The following is a 22276-nucleotide window of genomic DNA, read 5'->3' as shown; positions in this document are numbered from 1 at the left end:
TGTTCAATGTTCGCCGACACTGTCACTTATCGATCTTGATCACAAAATCCGATGTTGTCCATACACTGACAACCCCGGGGCACAATATAACACACAATTAACATAAAAACAATTAAAAAAAGGCGGTTCTACGGCGACGATGCAATAATTTGCTTCCGAACGTAGGAGCTTCTAGCGAAAACTGATTTTAATCATGGCCGCGGTTGTTTACGCCTCTTCGTTCGGCTCCTAGATGGCGCTGTCATACTCGGTCTTAACCAGCGGGTATCGCAGTGGCTCAAACACGAAGTTATAGTCAGGCCAAGATAAGTGTAGAGGGCAGCTTCATCACTATGTTCCAATAACAATAATCAAGAATCGTAATAAACTTAAACTATTTATTTTCCTTTTACAAAATGACCTCTAATAAAGAATTTACAATTTTCTCCGAATGTGGCTCAGGATCACGACAAAATACTATAAAGCACTATTCATGAACTAAAAATCCTTAAGTGTCTTTAAGAAAGTTTCAACACTTAGAACGGCACAGACGTCAAAAGACGCGCTCGATTACACTCTAATATCAACCTTTGACATTCTCATAAGGTTTACATTAACGCGTTCAAAAAGTGTCCCTGAGCCAAAAGTGGGTCTTCCGATTAGACCCAGAAATCAACAAGAGGGCCAATTTACACGGTGTGCGAACTAGCATTAGACATTTCAGCATCAATCAAAAGCCGCAACGTGTAAATAGGCCCTTAAACTAATGCACTAGATATACGTCAAATCAAACACCCATGACCAGACCCACTGCTTTATTGACTTACCAGTGTATACAATAAATCATAACAATTGGTCAAACAAAACAACATGTGTCGAACTTATAATTACGGTCTGGTTATAGCGGAGGTTCGAGGCGAACTGGTGAAACGTGACGCGTGTTTAGTAAAAAAAAAAAAAGAATGTCTATGACCGGAATCGTACTATGACCAGTCCAAACGGGATGATTAGATTGAGCAATCGAACAAAATGGCATCAATCTCGTCTAGTGTTCACACGTACACAATTATATATATATGGTAACATCCGACCTCTAAATTAAAGAGAAAGCCTTCAAACGCGCCTTGTTTCGATTTGCCACAATCTTATAGGTAATGGAACCGAGTTGGGATCACAGGGTAAAAAATCTTCCCGTCTGGACTGGCCTTAATAGCCGATTCTCGTCATAGACAATAATACAATTAGATTGGACTAAACGCGCGTCAATATCCACCGACTCGCGTCACGTTTTGTTCCGCCTCCAGTCCGGGCGGCAATAAATATCAACCTATATACACGAGAATGTCGTGCCCTCCACTATATATTTATAACGTTTTTTAAAAATTTATAATTTATTTCGTTATGTCCTATCTATGTAGGTGCCGGCAGTACGCCGCTAACTGCCTATTCTACATGTACAAAATGTACAGGAATTTGGCCAGTATCGGATGATAGTAAGGCGAGTTACCTTGCCAGTGGTCGGGACAGTTACTAAACATGTTTAGTATGTCCTTCATCGACTTACTTTTTACATTGTCCACGTTTAAACCGCCTACACTCTGACCACGCTAACTCATTTTAACAAAGTGTGGCCACGTCATTATTAATGTCAAATTTGACATTTATAATGACATTTTCACGCTTTACTCAAGAGTTAGATCAGACAAAGAGCGAATCCACAGCGATTTTTAACCAACTTCCAAATCTCAAGGGAGAAGGTTATCAATTCATCCTTTTTTTTTCTAAAGTGTGGACATAGCTTTACACTGGTACAGAACTACGAGCCCAGACCACTGGACGGTAGTTTTGTGCAATTTCTGACAATAGTGCCTAGGATATGGTTAACTTAAACCACGAAGGTTAGGCCTTAAGTCCACCAATGACATTAACAATTTGTACCTTCCGTCAATAACCACTTCAAAAACAAATACATCTAAAGAATAGTCCTATAAAATACATATCGTTGACAGTCATACTAAATAATGATCTTAGGTAGAACCCTTACAGTTACAGGGGTACTGGTTTCGAAAATATTACCAAAAAGTTGGAAACTTCACAGGATATAACGGAAACTTTTTGGATGTTCTACATGGAAATTTCGCAACTTTTTGAAATATTCCGACACATCAGTACTTAAAGTTATGTTTGCGTAGAAAATATTACAATTCTATATTTCTTAGCATGCTTTGGGTTCAAAGGTAGCACTTCAAATCAAAACTAGCTGGTTCCTATACCTTGCGAAACTAAGTGATTTATACAATATGTATATGCGAGAGGTATAGAAACTGACTAATCGTGCATCACCTTTAGGTTTTACACACACTAACACCACAAAGGCAGAATATCAATATTACCAAGTATATCAGTCAAAAACATTCCAACTAGGGACGATATAAAGTTTCAAGGCAAAGCAAAGATGCCAATCGTGTCACTTGTGCCACAAATGGACATCTTGGCTAGCCACCCAACATGCAGACACAGTGATGTCAGTGTGTGAAAACCTTAAATAACTATACCAACGACTTTACAATTAAATGTACCTTATTGCCGACAAGTATGTTACATTTTTCCGTATAAAATACTTCTGTATTTCTATAACTAATATGGAAATCTATATACGCATGTAAGCATAGGACATTTTATACATCGGCGTCTTACTTTATTAGTAGACTGTCAAAAATCTACTGCCAATCAAAATTGAACCTAATGTATTTAAAAATATTTTAAGCGAGTTAAGTATTTATTTATAATATAATATAGTATGGAATCAACCTGTATGAGCAACAATAGGCTTGAAATAAATGATTTTTTGTTTAAGTCGATATAACGTTCTACATGTTTCGATCCATTTCCGAGGATCTTTCTTAAGAGTTTACGTGTCTCGGAATCTGCTCGGAAATGGATCGAAACATGTCGAACGTTATATCGACTTAACACGTGAGTAACCCGCTTAAAATATTTTTAAATATGTTTGAGTCTCACGGGAGTTATATAGTTAAAATTGAACCTAATGTCTTTCTAGATATATCCGTCATCTCATCAGATCGATATGAAATAGGGAGTCAAAACAGGGTGGCTAGCCGAATGGCACAAACGCTCACGAAACGCTCACGAAACGAAGCGCTAGTAGATATCTATCTCTATCGCGCTTGCGTATTGGCGCGACAGAGCCAGCGGCGTATCGCTTTCGTTTGGCGTCGGAGAAATGCCATTCGGCTACGGGGCCTGTTAAGATTGTTTCACGAGACAAATTATAATAAATCATACATTTTGTCAATCTTTATAGAGATCTTGAGATTTTATATTGTGGAAAGGTAGGTGAAAATGCCAAAATTAACTGAGAGATCAAAGTACAAAAAATTAGGGCAACTTTATATTGACTTGTCTGTTAACAATCCCAAAGGTTTTTTAGTCTTATACTCATTCTGTTTCCTTTAAATTACAGTCAAACCAGGACATTAAAAAATTCCACAGTGATCTATGTTCATTGCACTACACTAGTGCAATACACTAGTGTATTTAACCAGCCATAAAGTCGAAATTGGTCCATCTGCTTTGTAACAGTTCCAAAAACAACCTCATACAAAATTAGAGTAAAAGGACCCTATTTCACTAACTTGACAAATATCCCCTGACAATTTAGCGAAATTGTCATATAAAGTTTCTATTATGTGACTACTATCAATGTTTTAGATATTTCTGTAGATTGTGATGACAATTTGCAAGTTAGTGAAACAGCTAATTTTATTGACAATGTAGATAAAACAGTTCAAAGAACTCAAAAAGCATCGAAAAAACTTGACAAAACTTATTGTCTATCGAACAAGGCTATTTGGATGTCAATGTAGACTGTAAAAGGAAGGTTTCCTTATAAAATGTGGAATAATTCAAACGAATATATTGAAACTTATTCATTGCAGCTTCATGTTTCTCACAATTGAATCGTTCCAGTTTTTTTAGGCACTTACTATAGAGGCTAATATTGCTAAAGATTCGAATTATCCACTGAATCAAAAGGCCAGTAATATAACACAATAAATTTGATGTTACATTCAGTAAAGTAGTTAAACAGGCAAGTAGACTTATTTGGGCAATTTTCAGTATAATTTTATGATGTGTAGATAGTTTTGGACACTTGGTTCGGGTAAAAACTAATGATAAAGCTGGCACTTTTGAAACTGAACTTATGGAATGGTATTATGTATCTATTATATAATGGACTGATGTATTAACCTAGCTTTAGAATAACTAATATGTTATGGAGAAAACATATAGCAGTTTTGATATAACGGCACTTTTATAAGTCGCTCAAAATGGTGATAGCAAGTTTAGAAAATGTATTCAAGGATGATATCATTACGGTAATATCATTATCATGACAACCGCTTTTAGTCAGTCAAAAGTTTATGGCTGAGTGAAAAATAACAAGTCATTTCATAATATTGGAGGTTTCTAGCCAAATATTTTCGGTCTAAATACTCTGTGATACTTACAATGTTTAACATATTCAATTTGGAGAACCAATTAACAATGTTAAGTCGTTTAAAATATTACGGTATTGATTTCGGACCAAATTGGACTTTTAATCCACTAATCTGTGAGATAATAAGTCGGTTTGGGTGACTATTTGTAGTTTTAATTATAAACAAAATGTGTGAGAAAATTTACTGGATACAATTTTTCTGTTTTCAAAGCAAAAATAAATGTTACATTCTGAATTTTGTTTAAGGATCAAAGTTTCATGAAAATTTTAATGCAAATAGGGTTTTACGACAGAATCGCTAACGAATGGACAGTCACCACGAGATCTCATTCATGATCTCGAAGTAGCCGACATGATTCTGATAAAAGAGGTCTAAATGATCTAATGGAATCACTGTTGAGTGTTAAAAAAAAAGACAGTTTACATTGCAGAGTTCGGTTAGATTACAGATATTTTGTGAACGTTACGGCGAATTATAAAACTGAAAATGACAGTGTATATTGCAACATATATCGGGTTCGTACTATGGTTAGACTCGCCGGCTAATGCTTTTCGATCCAGTGCTCGGCCGTATCAGATGTCGGTGACCCTCGGAACATACATCGGTTAAGAGGTTAGACTTGCCAGCGAATGCCTTCCGGTCCAGTGTCCGGTTATATCAGATGACGGTGGCTGCTCGTTGTCGCAACATACATCGGTTAAGAGGTAAGACTTGCCAGAATCCAGTCCAGTGGTGGTGGCGGTGGTTGGTGGTTGGTGGTGGTGGTGGTGGTGGCTACTGCGAGGGGTAGGAGGGCGCGGAGGGCAGCGCCTGGTACACGAGCGGCGCGGGCGCGGGCGCGGGCGCGGGCGCCGGCCCGCTCCAGCCGCCGCCCGGCATGCTCATGCGGTACCCCGCTGCGGACACATCTCATTATTACGACAAACTCTTCATATGCTATGTTTAGTATAACTACCTACCCTACAGTCGCTACACCGAGAAAGCGAAAAAAACTGTATATTTTTTATTAAAAGAACGATTTTTGCCATCAATGTACACAATAAGATGTTACATCGACAGCAGCGGCCTGAAATTTGACGCTTTTCGACCGAAGGACAGAAAACACAATTTTTATTACACCAGCCCCTTTAGCACAACTTGCCTTGTTGCGCACGAGTCCATACATAAAGCGCGACTTCAAGTATGGACTCGCGCGCGACAAGGCAAGTTGTGCTAGAGGGGCAGGATTGGCAGGAACCACTATAACCACCTGCTGTCACGATGTAACTGCAAACATTTTTTGGAAAAAATATTCTACTTGGAAACATAATTCCATACCTACGGCTGTTGCAATAGCGACATCTCTTGTACTTTCAATAAGTACCTCCTCATTAAGCAAAAATAAATGAAATACAGAAAGAAAGATATGGAATGTAGATGTTAAAGTCTACTTTGAGAAGACTTTAACATCTACATTTATTTAATGAATAAGAAAACATAACGTTACCTGCTGCGGCAGCCTGCGGATTGCTATAGGCAGTAGCGTATTGCTGATAGTAGCCGGGGGCCATGTAGCCCTGTATCGCCGGGTAGCCCTGAAACGCAACATTCACGTTTTATACAACTTTTTGGTGAAGGGTAACATCGTGAGGAAACCGGACTAATCCTAGATTTCCTTCTGGGTTGGAAGATCATGGCAGTTGCTTTCTTAAAAGCACTTTTTATGTTAACTCCTGCTTCCGATCTCAGGCCACTATCATGGCCAGGATCTTGTGCCGTTGCAAAATGGGATAACGCAAAGAAGACAGTTTGTAGCTAGCCAGCTGCTTACAAAATACACCTATATTCTAAATCTTATCAAAATATACGTTCTAGCTTTCGATTAAAACGGATGTGACATACGGACGAACAGACGGATGGACACGACGAAATAAGGTTTCCGTTTTTGCCATTTTGGCTATGGAGCCCTAAAAAAGTAATTTAGTAGTTTTAAAATGCTTCACGACAAATGTATTTTAAATTCAAATTGGACAGTTTGTCATTTGATCAAACATCCAGTTAAAACTGTTTTTACACTTTAAGTTTTTAAACTTTTTAAGTTTCCCATATTGTTGAACAGATAAAACTACAATAACTTTTTCAGAATCACGTCAATAACTATCAATAGGACCTAAGACCTCACAAATGTCTGAATACGCCCTCAAATAGTCAGTGTGATAACTCCTTTAAGTTTAAATGTAGAAGGCGTGCATGTACACGTCACGCTATCTATCATATATCACGGTAACTCTTGAAAGAATCTGTATAATCTTATTTGAATAATAAATAAAAGAATAAATAAATAATACAACGTGTACTGCACGTTTACGTAAAAGTAAATTGTATGCTTGCATAAATATTGGACATTGTCCGAGCCTCCGTGCATCGGTTTCTTCATCACCGAGTGTCGTGGCGACATCTAGGGAACAGCTTCCTTTCATTTTTCACCTCATCCTGTCTGTCGAATATAGGCTATCGTAGAACGTTACGTCAAGGGCTGAACGAATTTGATCTGATCATATTGGGCTCATTGATTAAACCATTAGAATTTAAAATATATTTTATAGGATAATATTTATTCTTTATTTATTATTTATTAATCAGGCAGGCAGTTGTAACAACCTGTATCAAACTATTCTTTCTTAAGATGTGTTCTTTTCGTTTTCGTTCGTTTCGTTTCGTTATTTTTTAATTTAATTTAATTATTCGTTAAATAGTTATCTAGACGGTTCTTAAACTGGTTTCAAAATGGGTTAATCAACGTTAATTCCTCCTATAAATACCGTATGGCGTTGGTCATGTTTTTTTCCTTCTCTGGTTAAAATAAATATTTTGCGATTTTTTTTCTACAGATTTTTCCTTCTCCATTCTACATTCATCCATGATCTTTACAATAAATAGTACATGCTCCGCATCTGTTAGTCATGTTCTCGAAACTAGGTGTCTCTGTCTCACCAGGCAGGCAGGCACCAATAGTTCCCGACCAACTCATCATCCTCCTTGCGTTATCCGGCATTTGCCACGGCTCATGGGAGCCTGGGGTCCGCTGTGATAACTCCCAAGATTTGACGTAGGCACTAGTTTTTACGAAAGCGACTGCCATCTGACCTTCCAACCCGAAGGGTAAACTAGACCTTATTGGAATTAGTCCGGTTTCCTCACGATGTTTTCCTTCACCGAAAAGCGACTGGCAAATATCAAATGACATTTCCCACATAAATTTCGTAAAACTCATTGGTGCGAGCCGGTTCGAACCCGCGACCTCCAGAACGAAAGTCGCACGTGCTTACCGCTAGGCTACCAGCGTTTCCCGACTTCGTTCCCGACCAAATATTGTGTAAAAATATGGCCCGTTTAGAAGCCTCTTTAACAAGACAAAAAAGATGCTTGTCAGATCACTAATAACGGTAATGACACAGAAATGAGTTCTTTCTCCTTAATGACAATTAACCTTACGATCCTAATTTATTGTTTAAATTACCACACGCGTTCGCTGCTTTCGTGGTACACATTTAGGCCCTATTTACACTGCACGCGATCTTGCATACGATTTTAGTTACATTGTGGGCTGTTGAGGCACATCTCGGACACTGGCGATCAAATATATGAAAGAGGCGCGTTCCTAGCACACATTCTAAGCTCGTGTAGGTGAACGCGTACCATGATTGTATGAGTGAGATATGACAGGTCGACTGGTCGCGTTTTAGAAAGGTGGTAACTGTGAGGTAACCGAGAGGGGGTGGGCGGCACTTAAAAAAAATAAAAAAAAATAAAAAATTAAAATTAAAATCATTTATTTCAGAAGACAGGTTCCATAATATGGTTAGTAGCTCTAAAACTTAATAACTATGTTAGACTAATTTAGTACAAATAAAATAAAACATTAACACAACACAAACAATACTTTCACGGATCCCTCACGTGCAGATCCACGAACCGGCCAAGGACGGGCGAGTCCAGCCTGTCTGCTATCATCCGCAGGATGCTGTTGCCGCTCTCTCGCACACGTCTTATTACGGACGCCGACTTTTTGCGCATAGCATAAAAATCATCGACAGCGGCGTCCGCAAACCCGTTTAAGAACCCTAGTTTGCGAAAAACTTCCTAATCTAGTTCTTTATTGAAACTGCGTTAACTGACACGGATGAAGTTTTTTTAATGACGTAGTCTAAAAAACCAAGTCGTGTTTTAAAGTAGAACACTCAGGTTACTGCAGTCTTACTATCACGACATTGTACTGTGTTATATGTAAGAACATGTAATTGTTAATTGCGTTCGGAATGACTTATCATTAACTAATTAAGTGCTAATAAGGGTACTTTCCATTATTGCTATTTCCATAATTATACGTTGTTGTATGGTCCCCATTTGTTTTTTGTACGTTCTTAAATTCGTGGGATTCGTGCATTCTGCTTTCGTCTCCTATTTTTCATTCGTCACTTTCGTCCTATGCCTGCGCAAGCGCGTTAATATCAAATGGAGGAACACGTTAAACGCGCGTAAATAAAAATAACCCAATCTGAAATATCTCGTATGCAGTTTTATCACTAGTTAGCAATCATCATAGAACATTCGTTCGTGCCTAAACACATAAAAGGTCCATGCTATAACACATTCAACCAGACAAAAAAAATCGGCCAAGTCCAACCTAAACTAGTTGGACTCGCCCACCGAAGGTTCCGTATCCGTACAAACTTATATATGGTTAAAATAATCATGTTTCTCATATATGTAACTTTAAAGACTTGACTAGATGTATATATATTGCGCCATCTCTCGTTGAATTCGATAACTAATTTGCACGTCATTTTCTATAATAATGGTTTATGGTTTAAGAATTTATTTATATCCAAAAAGAATATAACATTCACTTAACTTAGAGAAATAGGTACAAAACAGTCTTACTTAAGTATTATTTACAAATGTATGAATACAAAATTTATATAAACGAAACATGCAATAAAATCATATTTAAAATATTTAAATATCAAATAAATATTAATTAATTTTAAAAAATACCTTCAATTTGTAGTTTTCGAGATATTTAGTATTGTGACAAACGGACAGAGCATTCGTTTGTTCCTTCCTTTTGTACCTTTTTGGTACGGGACCCTAAAAATGGCGTACTACGTCAGAAACCGGGCCCAGCGGGTTCTATGGTTTCGAAAGTGTTGAGGTAGAGAAATAAGAAAGTCCTTTCTAACTGAAATTTTGATAAAAAGCTGCAACACAAGCTAGGACCCTTCTACAATCGAAAGCTACATATTATGAATATAAAGTATGCCTAAGAAAGATGCAGAGGCAAATGTAATCAGTGATTAAACCTACGAGTAGCAATTAGTGATAACACAGTTTCTTGTTAAATCAATTAGTTTCCGATTCTGATTAATTTGCTGTGGTACTAACTTTGCATAAGACTTCATTTATATGTCTTCTATTTTAAAGTTGCAGAAATTATTGTCTAGCCAAGATTACGATTGTTTGCGCCATAGCGAATGATAAGCTGTGTTTCTCTTTAACATTAGCGACCCGCCCCGTATTATTCGCTATGTGCAAGACTGGTGCTACCCTCATTTTGTCGCGTTTTTCCATACAAATTAGTTCCAACGGCCGCTGCTAGCATTAATGTTGGACTTTTTTTTTAAATACAAACAGGTATACGGCCCGCCTGATGGAAAGCGGTCACCGCAACCTATGCACGCCTGAAACTCAATGGGTGTCACATGCGCGTTGCCGACCCATTACAAACTTGTAAACTCCTTTTTTTAAAGAAACCCATACTGTAGTTCATCGGGAATACCTCGGCAGGGAGCTCATTCCACAGCCGGAGCGTTCTCGGGAGGAAATTCGGAATCTCGTCCAGTTACGCGCACAGTGCAGACGCGTCGCAATTTATTAAAAAAAATACATGAATTTATCGGCAATCTATTCTCAACCTTGTGCATCTATCAGTAACAATACTTTTAAGTTAACTACGTACGCGGTGTTTACGTCCTTTCCGCTGCATGAATACAAGTGCGCGCTGTGCAGTGACGTAGTGACCACGGAGCTATGAGCACTCTACAACGCACCCCGCCTGGAGGCGGCATTACGGTCAGCGGCGCGGGGCTTAGTGGATCGCAACCAAACTTGGCCTTCTCCTCAGAACAAGATAATGCACAAATCACCTTCCGCAACAAACGCAAACTCTCAAGCGAAAATGATCACATCCTCTCAGACCTTGCGGAACTGAAAAAACAAATGTCGGACATGATGCAGTTATTAAGCACTAATAATATAGCGCAGACAGAGAGGATGAACCAACTCTGTGATAATGTGAGTAATATAAAAAATCAAGTTACTGACATACGTAACAGCATAGACAACGTAATTATTGAGCAAAATAACATGAAAGACCAGTTAAACAGCCTGCAGACATCCATGAATGTTACTGAATCAAGACTTGGACTTCTAGAGACAGATTTTAATGGACTAAAAACATCTCAACAAATAGAGCCATCTGATCCTCAAATTTCTTATGAAAACCTGATCGCGGAATGCCGGGAACGCAATTTACGAGCAAAAAATATAGTTATAGCAGGCATTCCGGAACCTGACCTTACTTTACCAGCAAATGCTGAATACGACTATAATGAAATAGTAAAAGTTACCAAATCGATATTCAGTGACTGTCCTGAACCTAAGCAGTATTTTCGCTTAGGGAAACCGCAGGAAAACAAACCGCGCCCTATAAAAGTATGTTTTGCGTTAGAGGATACAGTAACATATATACTGAGAAACAAGAGCAAAGTGAAGCTAAATAATATTAAAATATACTCGGACCAAACCCCACAACAACGTAAAGTACTCGAAAACCTTCAAAAAGAACTACAGCGACGCATTTCTAATGGCGAGACAAATTTACGAATTGGTTATGTAAAGGGAGCCCCAAGAATTCTAGAGTCACAGCCAAAAAAATCCAATCCGACCGTCCACACGAAGACAGCAGCAGGGAAGTGCTGATTCCGTCGGGCGGTCGTATTTCGTACCAAATAGCTACCTCTTACACTGAAATAAAATTGAGTAAAAAGTCTCTGAAATGTTTCTATGCGAATGTTCGAAGCATAGTCAAGCCGGGTAAATTTGATGAGTTGAAATGCATAATTGAATCGTTTGACACTACTATTCATATAATTGCACTCACAGAGACATGGATAAAGGATGAAGAAGAAGCCAAGAGACTACATCTTACAGGTTACTCGCATTACTACAACTACAGACACACTGGCAGAGGTGGAGGAGTTTCAATTTATGTACAGAACACATTGAAACATAATTTGATCGAGGAATGCTGCATTAATGAAAACCACTTTGTCTGGGTTCATATAGAAAAATTTTCCTTGGACATTGGTACGATATATAAACCAGAACGAACAAACTCAGAATCGTTTCTCGAGGAATACTCTCGTCAGCTTAGATCTAGAAAACGAGTCTTGATATTTGGCGACTTCAACTATGACATCTTACATCCAAAAAGTGTGACTAAAGATTACAAGCAAACACTAAAAGAAAATGACATCACAATCTTAAATAAAATAGATCAAGAACACAGTACAAGACAGACGCCTACGACGAACACAATTCTGGATCATGTATGCACAAACCTAAAGCAAAACGACTTTCACTTAACACTAATAGATTCATCAATGGCCGATCATAAACAAATTTACCTCGAGATTAAACAATACCAGCCACCTGCAAAGAAAGTAATAGAGTATAAAGCACTAAATTACGAAAAATTATACAGAACTATAGAAGAAAACAAAAACAATGAGAACTGCGTTTATGATATATTCGAGGTCAAATTACTAACATGCTTACAAAAAAGTAGAATTACAAAACTTAAGACTTTGAACCCACCGAGACAAGAGTGGATAAATAAGGATATCATAAATGCAATAGATCACAGGAATAAACTATGGCAGGAATACAAGAGAAATAATACGGAGGAAACTCTAAAGAAAGTACAGGCAGAGAGAAAGATGGTATCAGAAAATATACAAACAGCAAAAAACATTTATTATCACAAGGCTTTTAAAGAATGTACGGATAAACCATTGAAGATGTGGAACCTGATTGGCAATCTCTCTAACAACAAAATAAAAGATAACGTAAATCCAGGCCAACTAGACGTAAACTCAAGAATTGTTAAGGACCCGAAGGACATCTGCGAAGAATTTAATCTTTATTTTTCTACAATTGGCATCTCTTTAGCAAGTCAAATTCCACCTGTGCAAACACAATTCTGCGATGTTGGCAATGGCGATAAACTCAGATACCTAAAACCCACTACTGAAGATGAAATTCAAAAAATAATACACAATCTAAAAACGAATACTAGTTCCGGTCTAGATGAAATTACTGCTAAATCTTTAAAATGTGTCTCGCCAATAATAATCCCTGAACTTACACGGTGTATAAACAAAAACATAGAAAACGGTACCTTCCCTGACAGTTTAAAAATGGCAAAAGTTACTCCAATTTATAAATCAGGTAAAAAGTCAGAACCGGGAAATTACCGACCTGTCTCTGTACTCTCAACCGTATCAAAAATATACGAAAAAATTATTTATTCACGTCTCGATAAATTTTTAGAAGCTAAAAATTTTATATCGCAGAAACAATACGGTTTCCGACCAAAATCTAATACCCTATCTGCCACAATAGACCTTGTCACTAAAATAAAAATTAAGATTGATCAAAAACAAATTGTTCTTGGAATATTTATAGACCTCAGGAAGGCGTTCGATACAGTGAGCCATGACATATTATTAAAAAAGTTAAACAATGCGGGAATTGTAGACAAAGCACACGACATTCTTAAGAGCTACCTTGAAAATCGTTTTCAAATTGTAAAAATAGGCATGGATAAGAGCGGCCCCAGACCCGTCAATTGTGGTGTCCCACAAGGCTCGATTCTGGGCCCGCTTTTATTCTTGATTTATATTAATAATATCCAAGACATCGGACTGAAAGGCGACTTGACGCTTTATGCCGATGATACGAGCATCTTTTACAGTGCAACATGTATTGAAGAAATCATGATAAATGTACAAAACGATTTACATATTTTAAATGATTGGTTTCAGTCTAATCTACTTACCATAAACATCTCCAAAACAAACTTTGTAATTTTCTCTGCAATTAATAAAAAAATTAACGATTTTTCTCCACCGACAATAAATGGGCAAGTCATTAACCGCAAACCACACGAAAAATATCTGGGCCTGATCCTGGATTCTCAATTGACGTGGAAACCGCATATAGAAAAAACTAAAGCTAAACTTTCGTCACTGACGGGGGCCCTCCGAAATATTGCACGATGTTTACCACGTAAAGTTAAATTCCTCATCTACAACTCCCTAGCTAAGCCACATATTGACTACTTAATTGAGGTGTGGGGCACCGCCGCTAAAACGAATTTAAATAAAATCCAAATAGCTCAAAACAAACTAGTTAAAACCTTATTTCACTATAATTACCTCACATCTACTGAAAAAATTTATACTGAAACTAAAATAATGAATGTCACCCAAACATATATTTACCTAACTTGTCTACTAATACGAAAAATTTTAGAAAAACGGATACATACACAAATATCGTTCGTAAAAAAAAACCAATTTCAAAGGATAAAACTTCGAAATGCAAATAATCTAGTCTTACTTCAACACAGGTCCACCTACGGAAAGAGAAGTTTAGTCTATGAAGGGGCTCAAATATATAACAAGTTACCAAGAGACATTCGAGAATTAGAATCCATTAACCGTTTTAAAAAATACCTAAAGTACCACATAATAAATAATGTAAAACTTGTTAAATGATTTACCGTATTAATAGTACATTGTGCAACAAGGGGAGGAAGTTGAATGTTACTAACGAGAGTAAGTTAAATCGCGACGGCTTGCCGGAGCGATTTAAAGACTCGAGTTAGTGATATTCATACTCCCCGAGTTACACACAATGTTTTTCATCACACTCGCAATGTAAAAAATATGTAAATAGATGTAAAAAAGTTAAGTACGGTACAAGAAATTTCATTATTCCCTTGGGAGAACGATTTTTCTATGACTCACGCTCCGCCTGCATACAATAGCACATTTAAAGTGCGGGTGTGATGAAAAATTATAAACTTTATGCCAAATAGTATTATTACCTAAATAAATAAACATTTAAAGCTACCACAAATATTAAATTATCACTATGTTACCTTGCTCAATAAGTTTATTTATAGAAGCATGTAAGATATTAATTAGTTATTAAATATTGGCCCTTTACACCAGATAAAACAAAAAATTAAACTAAAAAAAATTAAAAAATATATAAAAAAAAACATATAAAAAAAATTGCAATAAATATAACATTCAAACTAAGTCAAAACACAAACACACCTAAACATAAAATAGATTACTACTTAAAATTTTACTACCACGAATATTAAATCAATATACTTACATAAATAAGCTTGTTGAATTTACAACAATTTATAAGTATATGAATATTTATCAAAGCATGCTAGATATATATTTATATATATAGGCCCGTTACGCCTAAAAAAGAATTAATTGCGTAATATATACATATTAAAAATTTAATAAGAAATTAACAATATAAAAATACTAGCCTCAAATATACTAAAAACTACATTTTATTAAATTTAAATTATTGTTACATTAAGTATACGATTAATTAAAAAAAAAAAAAACAAAAAAATATGCACGCGAAATATAATAAAGAAGTAAAACTTTAAATGAACCTTTATATGTAACCATAATCAATTTAAAATAAGTAACCAAAAAAAATTAAAAGTTTGTACGCTCACTCTGCCGATGCCGCATCCATCACAATGATACGTTAATGTACGCCGGCGCCTTATCGCCGAGCGCTCGGCGCTGAGCCGCTGCACAACAACTAAACTTGTTCGCATGTCGCTTTTTAAAATTACCTACATATGTGTCGATTTTATATTATATTGAATTGTTATTTAAGGAATAACTTAATTAAGCACTGTGCGTTGAACTAGAATTAAGTTAAGTAGTAAGATATTCTCATGTAAGTGAATTTGTAATTCTTATGGGAATAAATAATCTTTAACCGTAAATTCGTCTGAAACCGCACGGTGCGCGACCAGTTAGGTTGCAAGGTGTGTGGATGAGCGCCATGTCGTCGCTGGCGAGCGGTGCGATGATGAAAAGTGGCCATTGGCATCATGTCAAACAGTTCTTCAGAACGGACTTGCCTATAAAACGACGTGTATTTATGGCAATCAGTGCCACTCTGTCACGCGCGTTGCTAATACATAATTACATAAACCTTAGTCCTGACTCACTAATAATCCTAATAAAAATAGAAAAAATCTGATAAAAAAACCTCATCAAAATCCGTAGCGTAATTTCAAAGATCTAATATACAAATATATTAAAATTTATAAATAGATAGACAGCGGGAAGTAACTGTTTTAACCCCCGACGCAAAAACGACGGGGTGTTATAAGTTTGACCTGTCTGTCTGTCTGTTTGTGTGTGTCTGTCTGTGGCATCTTGGCTCCGACGGATGAACAGATTTTTTTGTTTGAAAGCTCAATTAGTCGGGAGTGTTCTTAGCCATGTTTCATGAAAATCGGTCCACTATGTCGCGGTCGGGGTTTTTTTCAAAATTTTAATATTGTAGTTAAGTTATGTACTATTTTATGTAGCGATGACACAGAGCTTAGCGTTTAGCGGCCTAATATAGGAATTCGTTTGGCAACCTACGTACAATTTATCAATGTAAATATGTACACAATTTATAAATCTAGGTGCAAGGGTACAAGAGGGTAAAGATACCTTTTCTGTTAATGTTTGATGTTAGGTCAACGACCTGTATTGTTGCCATGGTGACATACACTTTCCGATCAAGAGACAAAGGGCCTCATCTGGCGTGTTAGCTCACGAAATGAAAAATAGAAGAGCCGTCTACAATCTGGCATCACGGACATCACGTTTAACACGACTTCAATTATAGGGGTAAGGTTGAGGTTTGATGATGACCCCTGATGCGCCTGATATTTTCGCCGTAACCCACACACAAGCGACACAATTTATAAAACTGTTTACGTCATCGCTGTTTGTGTTGTAAAGTAAAAGATGAGTGCTTACCTGGGCGTACCAATATCCCATGCCTTGCTGCTGGTACGGGTAGCCGGGGTACCCCTGCGTCTGCGCGCCCATGGCCGGAGGAGCTGCTGTGGTACTCGGTGTACTCTGAAACAATAATGTTACAAATTATTCATACAATCACACTTTACTATTGAGAAATACCTTTTATTTATGGGACAGTAGCCAATAGGCAGACAGGTCGCCTGATGGTAAGAGATTACTGCCGCACATGGACACCCAAATCTCCAGAAGGCTATGAAGGTGTATTGTTAGGCATCAAGATGGGAGTATCTGTTTTCTTGAAAAATCACAGGCGACAGTTCATTTTATAGCTGTACAAGGCAGGAAGTTCCTGGAGATATGTGCAGTTGAGGACTGTCAGCCATCTGCGTGATGAAGATGAATATTTTGTCACATTCATAGTGTAACAAGTACTAACTTTTTACCTAAATGGACCCTAGTGGTTCATTGCCCAAACATAAAGCAAAAACACATCAAACATAATGTTTGAAGTGGAATGCAAACAAGGATATGAAAGAAACATAATAGGCTAACTAGCCTAGCTAGTATAGGAAACTTCCTACACTTAAAATATTTTATGCAGTGCACGACATAAAGCTGGTGCTTTATGTCGTGCACGATTGATGTGGTCATCATTAGAAGAAAAATATGGACAGTAGTTAATGTAGTTATGTTTAAACAGATATGTTATGTGGATACAGGCCATATCAGTTGTTTTTTCAACTGCCTGCCTGAATTATATAAATAAAAATAATAATAATAAACATAATTTCTATTCAATAAGTCAAAGAGAGAGATATAAAGTAAATGAATTGACCGTGACGTCACTCCTCAGTATTTCATAGTAATTTCAAATTAGCAAATTGTTTTGACAGTTCTTACAAAGAAGCTGATTTGACTAGTAGGAAACTAGCTTATCATGCCAAAGGGTTTAAGGGTTACCACTGATGTGGCACTTGCAGATTAGCAAAGTAATATTTTTGTTTTAGTCCACATAGGTTACTAACTAATATAAACCTTAATGCAAAGAGATAAGGCCTGGAAACACAATCAAATCAGTTTTTCTTGTTCACTTTATTATATTAATGCTATTAAATTTTATCCAACCAGGATAGAAATGGGATCATATGAAGTTTGTAGGTACAGTCACCTGCTGTTATTTTCTCTCTCTCTCTCTTTAGCCTGTTTCTACCCTTCGGGTGTAGGCCTCCTTCAACATGCGCCACTCGTCACGGTTTTGTGCGATCTGGAGCCACTTTTTCCCAGCTGTCCTTTTGATATCGTCCGCCCAGCGCATCTGCGGTCTTTTTTGTTTTTTTTTGCTGTTATTACAGGGCAGAAAACTCTCAATAGACATATGAAGATAATAGGTATCAGCAGTGACGAATCCTATCCACACTGTGGTAAGGAGGAGACAAGCTTACACTTTTTAGCAGAATGTATCATGTATGCAGCAACGCGATATTATACATTCGGTAAAGACAGTATGAGAGAAGATGAACTCAAGGATGTCGAAGTAAAAGATGGCCTTTTGTTCTGCAGGAAAACAAGAAGACTTGAAGAAGGAAGTGTGGGAATGCTGTTGGAACAGTAACCTGCAGCTCCAACTCCAGGGAACTGGGCTGAATGCACACAACAAGTGATTGACAGCCCGCCTGCCTCCGGCCGGGCGTTCCTACACCACATCTACATCATGTATGCGGCAACGCAATATTATACATTTGGTAGTGACAGTTTGAGAGAAGATGAATTCAATGATGTCAAACTTAAAGATGTCCTTCTGTTCTGCAGGAAAATGAGAAGATTTGAGGAGAGAAATATGGGGGGCAGCCGGGACAGTAACCTGCAGCTCCAACTCCAGGGAATTGGGCTGAACAAATGCATCATGTGATTGACAGCCTACCTGTTATTTATTTATTTATTATTATTATTTATGTAAGGCTAGGGAGAGCCCTACACTAAATCTATACTCTGTCAAACAATTCTGTCAGTAAAAAGAACAAATATGCATCCTTTTCTTTAGGGTGCTAGAGAAAAGGATACCTATAGATTTCTTTGTTCTTATTTACTGACAGACTTGTTTGACAGAGTATATGTCTACATCTACAGTCACCTGCAACATGTTACCACACCTCGGACACTGGCGATCAAATATATGAAAGAGGCGCGTTCCTAGCACACATTCTAAGCTCGTGTAGGTGAACGCGTACCATGCTTGTATGAGTGAGATATGACAGGTCAACTGTTCGCGTTTTTGACAGGTGGTAACTGTGAGGTAGCCGAGAGGGGGTGGGCGGCACTTTCAGCGGGGAGCGGGAGTGGCCATACTGTACGATAGATACTCTTCAGTATACTGTGATGTTACACAATGAAGGCTACAAGAACATATGACACAACTTTATTTGTAGTGCCATAAGAGTGTGTAATATATTTTCACCGCCTTGAGTAATATGTTATTGCAGGTGAGTGTATAACTTCCAGCAATAATATCAGACACATGTCAGAAACTTACACAGACACACATGTGCCATCCTGCCGAATTTCTTGCAGGTCATATGGGGGTATCCCCCTCCAATTAAAATAAACAAATATTATAGGACATAGTTATAGTTTTTTTTTTATGGGATAGGAGGCAAACGAGCAGACAGGTCGCCTGATGGTAAGCGATCACTGCCACCCATAGACACCCGAAACACCATGTTGGAGGTGTGTTTCTGGCCTTTAAGATGGGTGTACTCTCTTTTCTTGAAGGTTGTATCGGTCCGGAAATACCGCAGGTGAGAATTCATTCCACAGTTTAGCTGTGTGGGCCAGGAAGTTTCTAGAGAAACACACAGTTCAGGACTGCCAGCCATCTAAATGATGGAGTTGGAAATGACTGAATGATGAATGAGTTACATTCTTAAGAAAGTACTCTGAACAGTGACACGATTTCATTGCTTCTTAGATTATATAGTTGTAAAGTGCAAAGGTCATTAAATTACCGTTACTGTGTAAATATATTGGAACAGTTGGTCTGCTAATTTAATTAAAATTTAATACAAGGCGTAAAGTTTTATGCAGAAACCACAGATGTCATATATACCATAGATCAAGCAAACGTATCTACTTAGCGTGTCAAATGAACTCAGTGAAATCCACTGAGTTGTCCGTCTTTACTCGCAGCTTGCAGCTTTCGGGCGTCAATTTTTGTAAGTTGAAGTCAACCAAAACATAAAAAATGCCTCGTTACGTGATATTCAATTGCAACAACACAAAAATTATGAACAATCAAGAGCCTGAGACATATTTAAAATTACAGGCAAGAATCAACTTCAGTACAAAATTTGACACGTTCGGCCCCTATACAAATATATGAATTTGTTTCTTCTATCTAAATTAAGTTCTGTGGCAGAAACCATAAACATATTATTTATATGTTGCTTGATAAAATTAAGAAGTATAGCTTGTCACACTTAAATTTAACTGCAAGATTGATTTTTCAAATTTAATATAAATGGGTTTCCATTGAACAATGACTAATCTAAGTTACTAAATTGTATAAATGAATCTTACAAAAATCAACAGCTGGTAGCTAAGATGCCATGGCTTAAGATCCGTAGCAAATGCAATCTCTGTCACACTATTTAGAGTAACCGACAGAGAATACTGTAATGTCAACTGCAAATGAACAATGGCACTTTGGTTACACACTTAGAGCACACAAATATCTAAATTAACTTTCCTAGTGTGTCTGATACTAAGGGAAAAGGAAATATAAGGTATGAAGGGAAAATGGAAAAAATTACTAGCTTCTGGTAAGATAAAAATATTGCTGGCTCTGGCTTTACAGCTTAAATGGCAAAATTGTGTATTTAATTGGGTATTTCAAGCAACAAAGTGTCTATCTGTATTTAATCATAAAATGTTAATATGCTATAAAACCATTTATTGCAGTAACAATCTGAATGTAGGTAACTTTCTAACAACAGAAGAACTGTCTCACAAGGAATACCTAATCATCATCATTCTCCTTGTGTTTTCCCGGCATTTGCCACGGCTCATGGGAGCCTGGGATCTGTTTTGACAACTAATCCCAAGATTTGGCGTAGGCACTAGTTTTACGAAAGCGACTGCCATCTGACCTTCCAACCCGAAGGGTAAGTAGACCTTATTGTAATTAGTCCGGTTTCCTCGCGATGTTTTCCTTCATTAAAGTCGACTGGCAAAATATCAAATGACATTTCGCACATAAGTTCCGAAAAACTCATTGGTGCGAGCCGGGGTTCGAACCCGTGACCTCCGGAACGACAGTTGCACGCACTTACCGCTAGGCTACCAGGAATACCTAATATTAAATAGTAAACAGATCTTCAAAGTAATTACCTGGCTCTCTCCCGTTCCTCCATTTTCTTTTCCCCAGAAACATTTGACTGCATGTCCACTAATCTCAGTGTTGTGTGTGCCCTCGATGGCATGCGCTGCTGCCTCTTTAGTTGTGAACCTAATAAACGCATAGCCTTTGTCTCGGAATACTCTAATATCCTGTATCTGGCCATACTGTGAGAATGTATTCTGCATCAACTCCTCAGTGATAACATTGCTGGTAAAGCCCCCGCAGTAAACCGTTGTGTTGGTTGGTGAACTCTGGTTGTACACCTCGTCAAAGGTGGGCTGCTTGGCTCGCTTGCTGCTCGGCGCGCCCTCGCTGGGCCTGTTCGCCGGCGGCTTGCGTGTCGACCAGTTCGTACGTATGGATCTCGACCCTAGCCACTGTCCGTTCATAGCCTGGATCGCCGCTTCTGCATCAGCCTTCTTCACAAACGAAACGAACGCGTACCCCTTAGATTTGAGCGTTTGTGGGTCGCGGACTATCCGGCAGTTTGAGATCTCTCCGAAGGGCGCGAAAGCCTCTCGCAGTATGTGCGTTTCGATCTCCGGCGACAGGTCGCCGACGAATATGTGGTGGTGGTTGCTAGTGTCCGTCTTGGGCTGGTTCCCGGGACTTGTCGCCCAGTTAACCTTCATCTCCTTCTCCAGAAACACTCGCTTGTTCATGGCGGCCAGGGCCGTAGCCGCCGCTGAGTGATTCGTAAACTCGAGAAACGCATAAGGATCATTTCCGGGCTCACGGATTATCTTACAACCTTTTACTTCGCCAATTTGGCCGAACAACGCGCATAGAAAATCTTCTGTGACACTCGCGTCTAAATTACCGACGTAGAGAGTTTTCGGGTGGCTTTCGTCGCCCATATTAGAATTAATCGTAATCTAGCGGTTACTTAATTACGACTATGAACACTAGGATCGAAATTACTCGCTAACCAACGTGTTATTTCATTACACAAAACATTGGATGACGGATAAAGAAAGAAAAATGTCGCAAACAGCGCCTATAACTTCTCGAAAGACGTTGCTGTTGACTCGTGAAACGTTCACTTTTCGGAAACAAACGCATCTATAGACGAATATCCGGTGGAATCAATTTAAAAACATGGCGCGAAAGTGGAATATTGTACTTTCTTGAAAGATTTTGTTTGAAATAAATCGAATCCAAACCTTATCAGGACTAGTTTATCA

General features: G+C 38.0%; 1 protein-coding gene across 1 annotated transcript; it reads right to left on the bottom strand.

The window, feature by feature from the left end:
* Nucleotides 1-779: 779 nt before the first annotated feature.
* On the bottom strand, nucleotides 780-22119 carry LOC125233003 (nucleolysin TIAR). Its single transcript, XM_048138868.1, has 4 exons — nucleotides 21083-22119; nucleotides 16697-16801; nucleotides 5989-6076; nucleotides 780-5398 (listed from the first exon to the last, which is right to left on the bottom strand). Exons 1-4 carry the CDS (start codon nucleotides 21947-21949, stop codon nucleotides 5277-5279), a joined length of 1182 nt encoding a protein of 393 aa, XP_047994825.1. The 5' UTR covers nucleotides 21950-22119; the 3' UTR covers nucleotides 780-5276.
* Between the last annotated feature and the right edge of the window lie 157 nt (nucleotides 22120-22276).

Source organism: Leguminivora glycinivorella, chromosome 13, assembly GCF_023078275.1.
Source record: "Leguminivora glycinivorella isolate SPB_JAAS2020 chromosome 13, LegGlyc_1.1, whole genome shotgun sequence".
In the NCBI taxonomy this organism is placed as follows: Eukaryota; Metazoa; Arthropoda; class Insecta; order Lepidoptera; family Tortricidae; genus Leguminivora; species Leguminivora glycinivorella.
The sequence above is the reverse complement of the archived record's forward strand: the minus strand, read 5'-3'. Positions and strand labels throughout refer to the sequence as shown.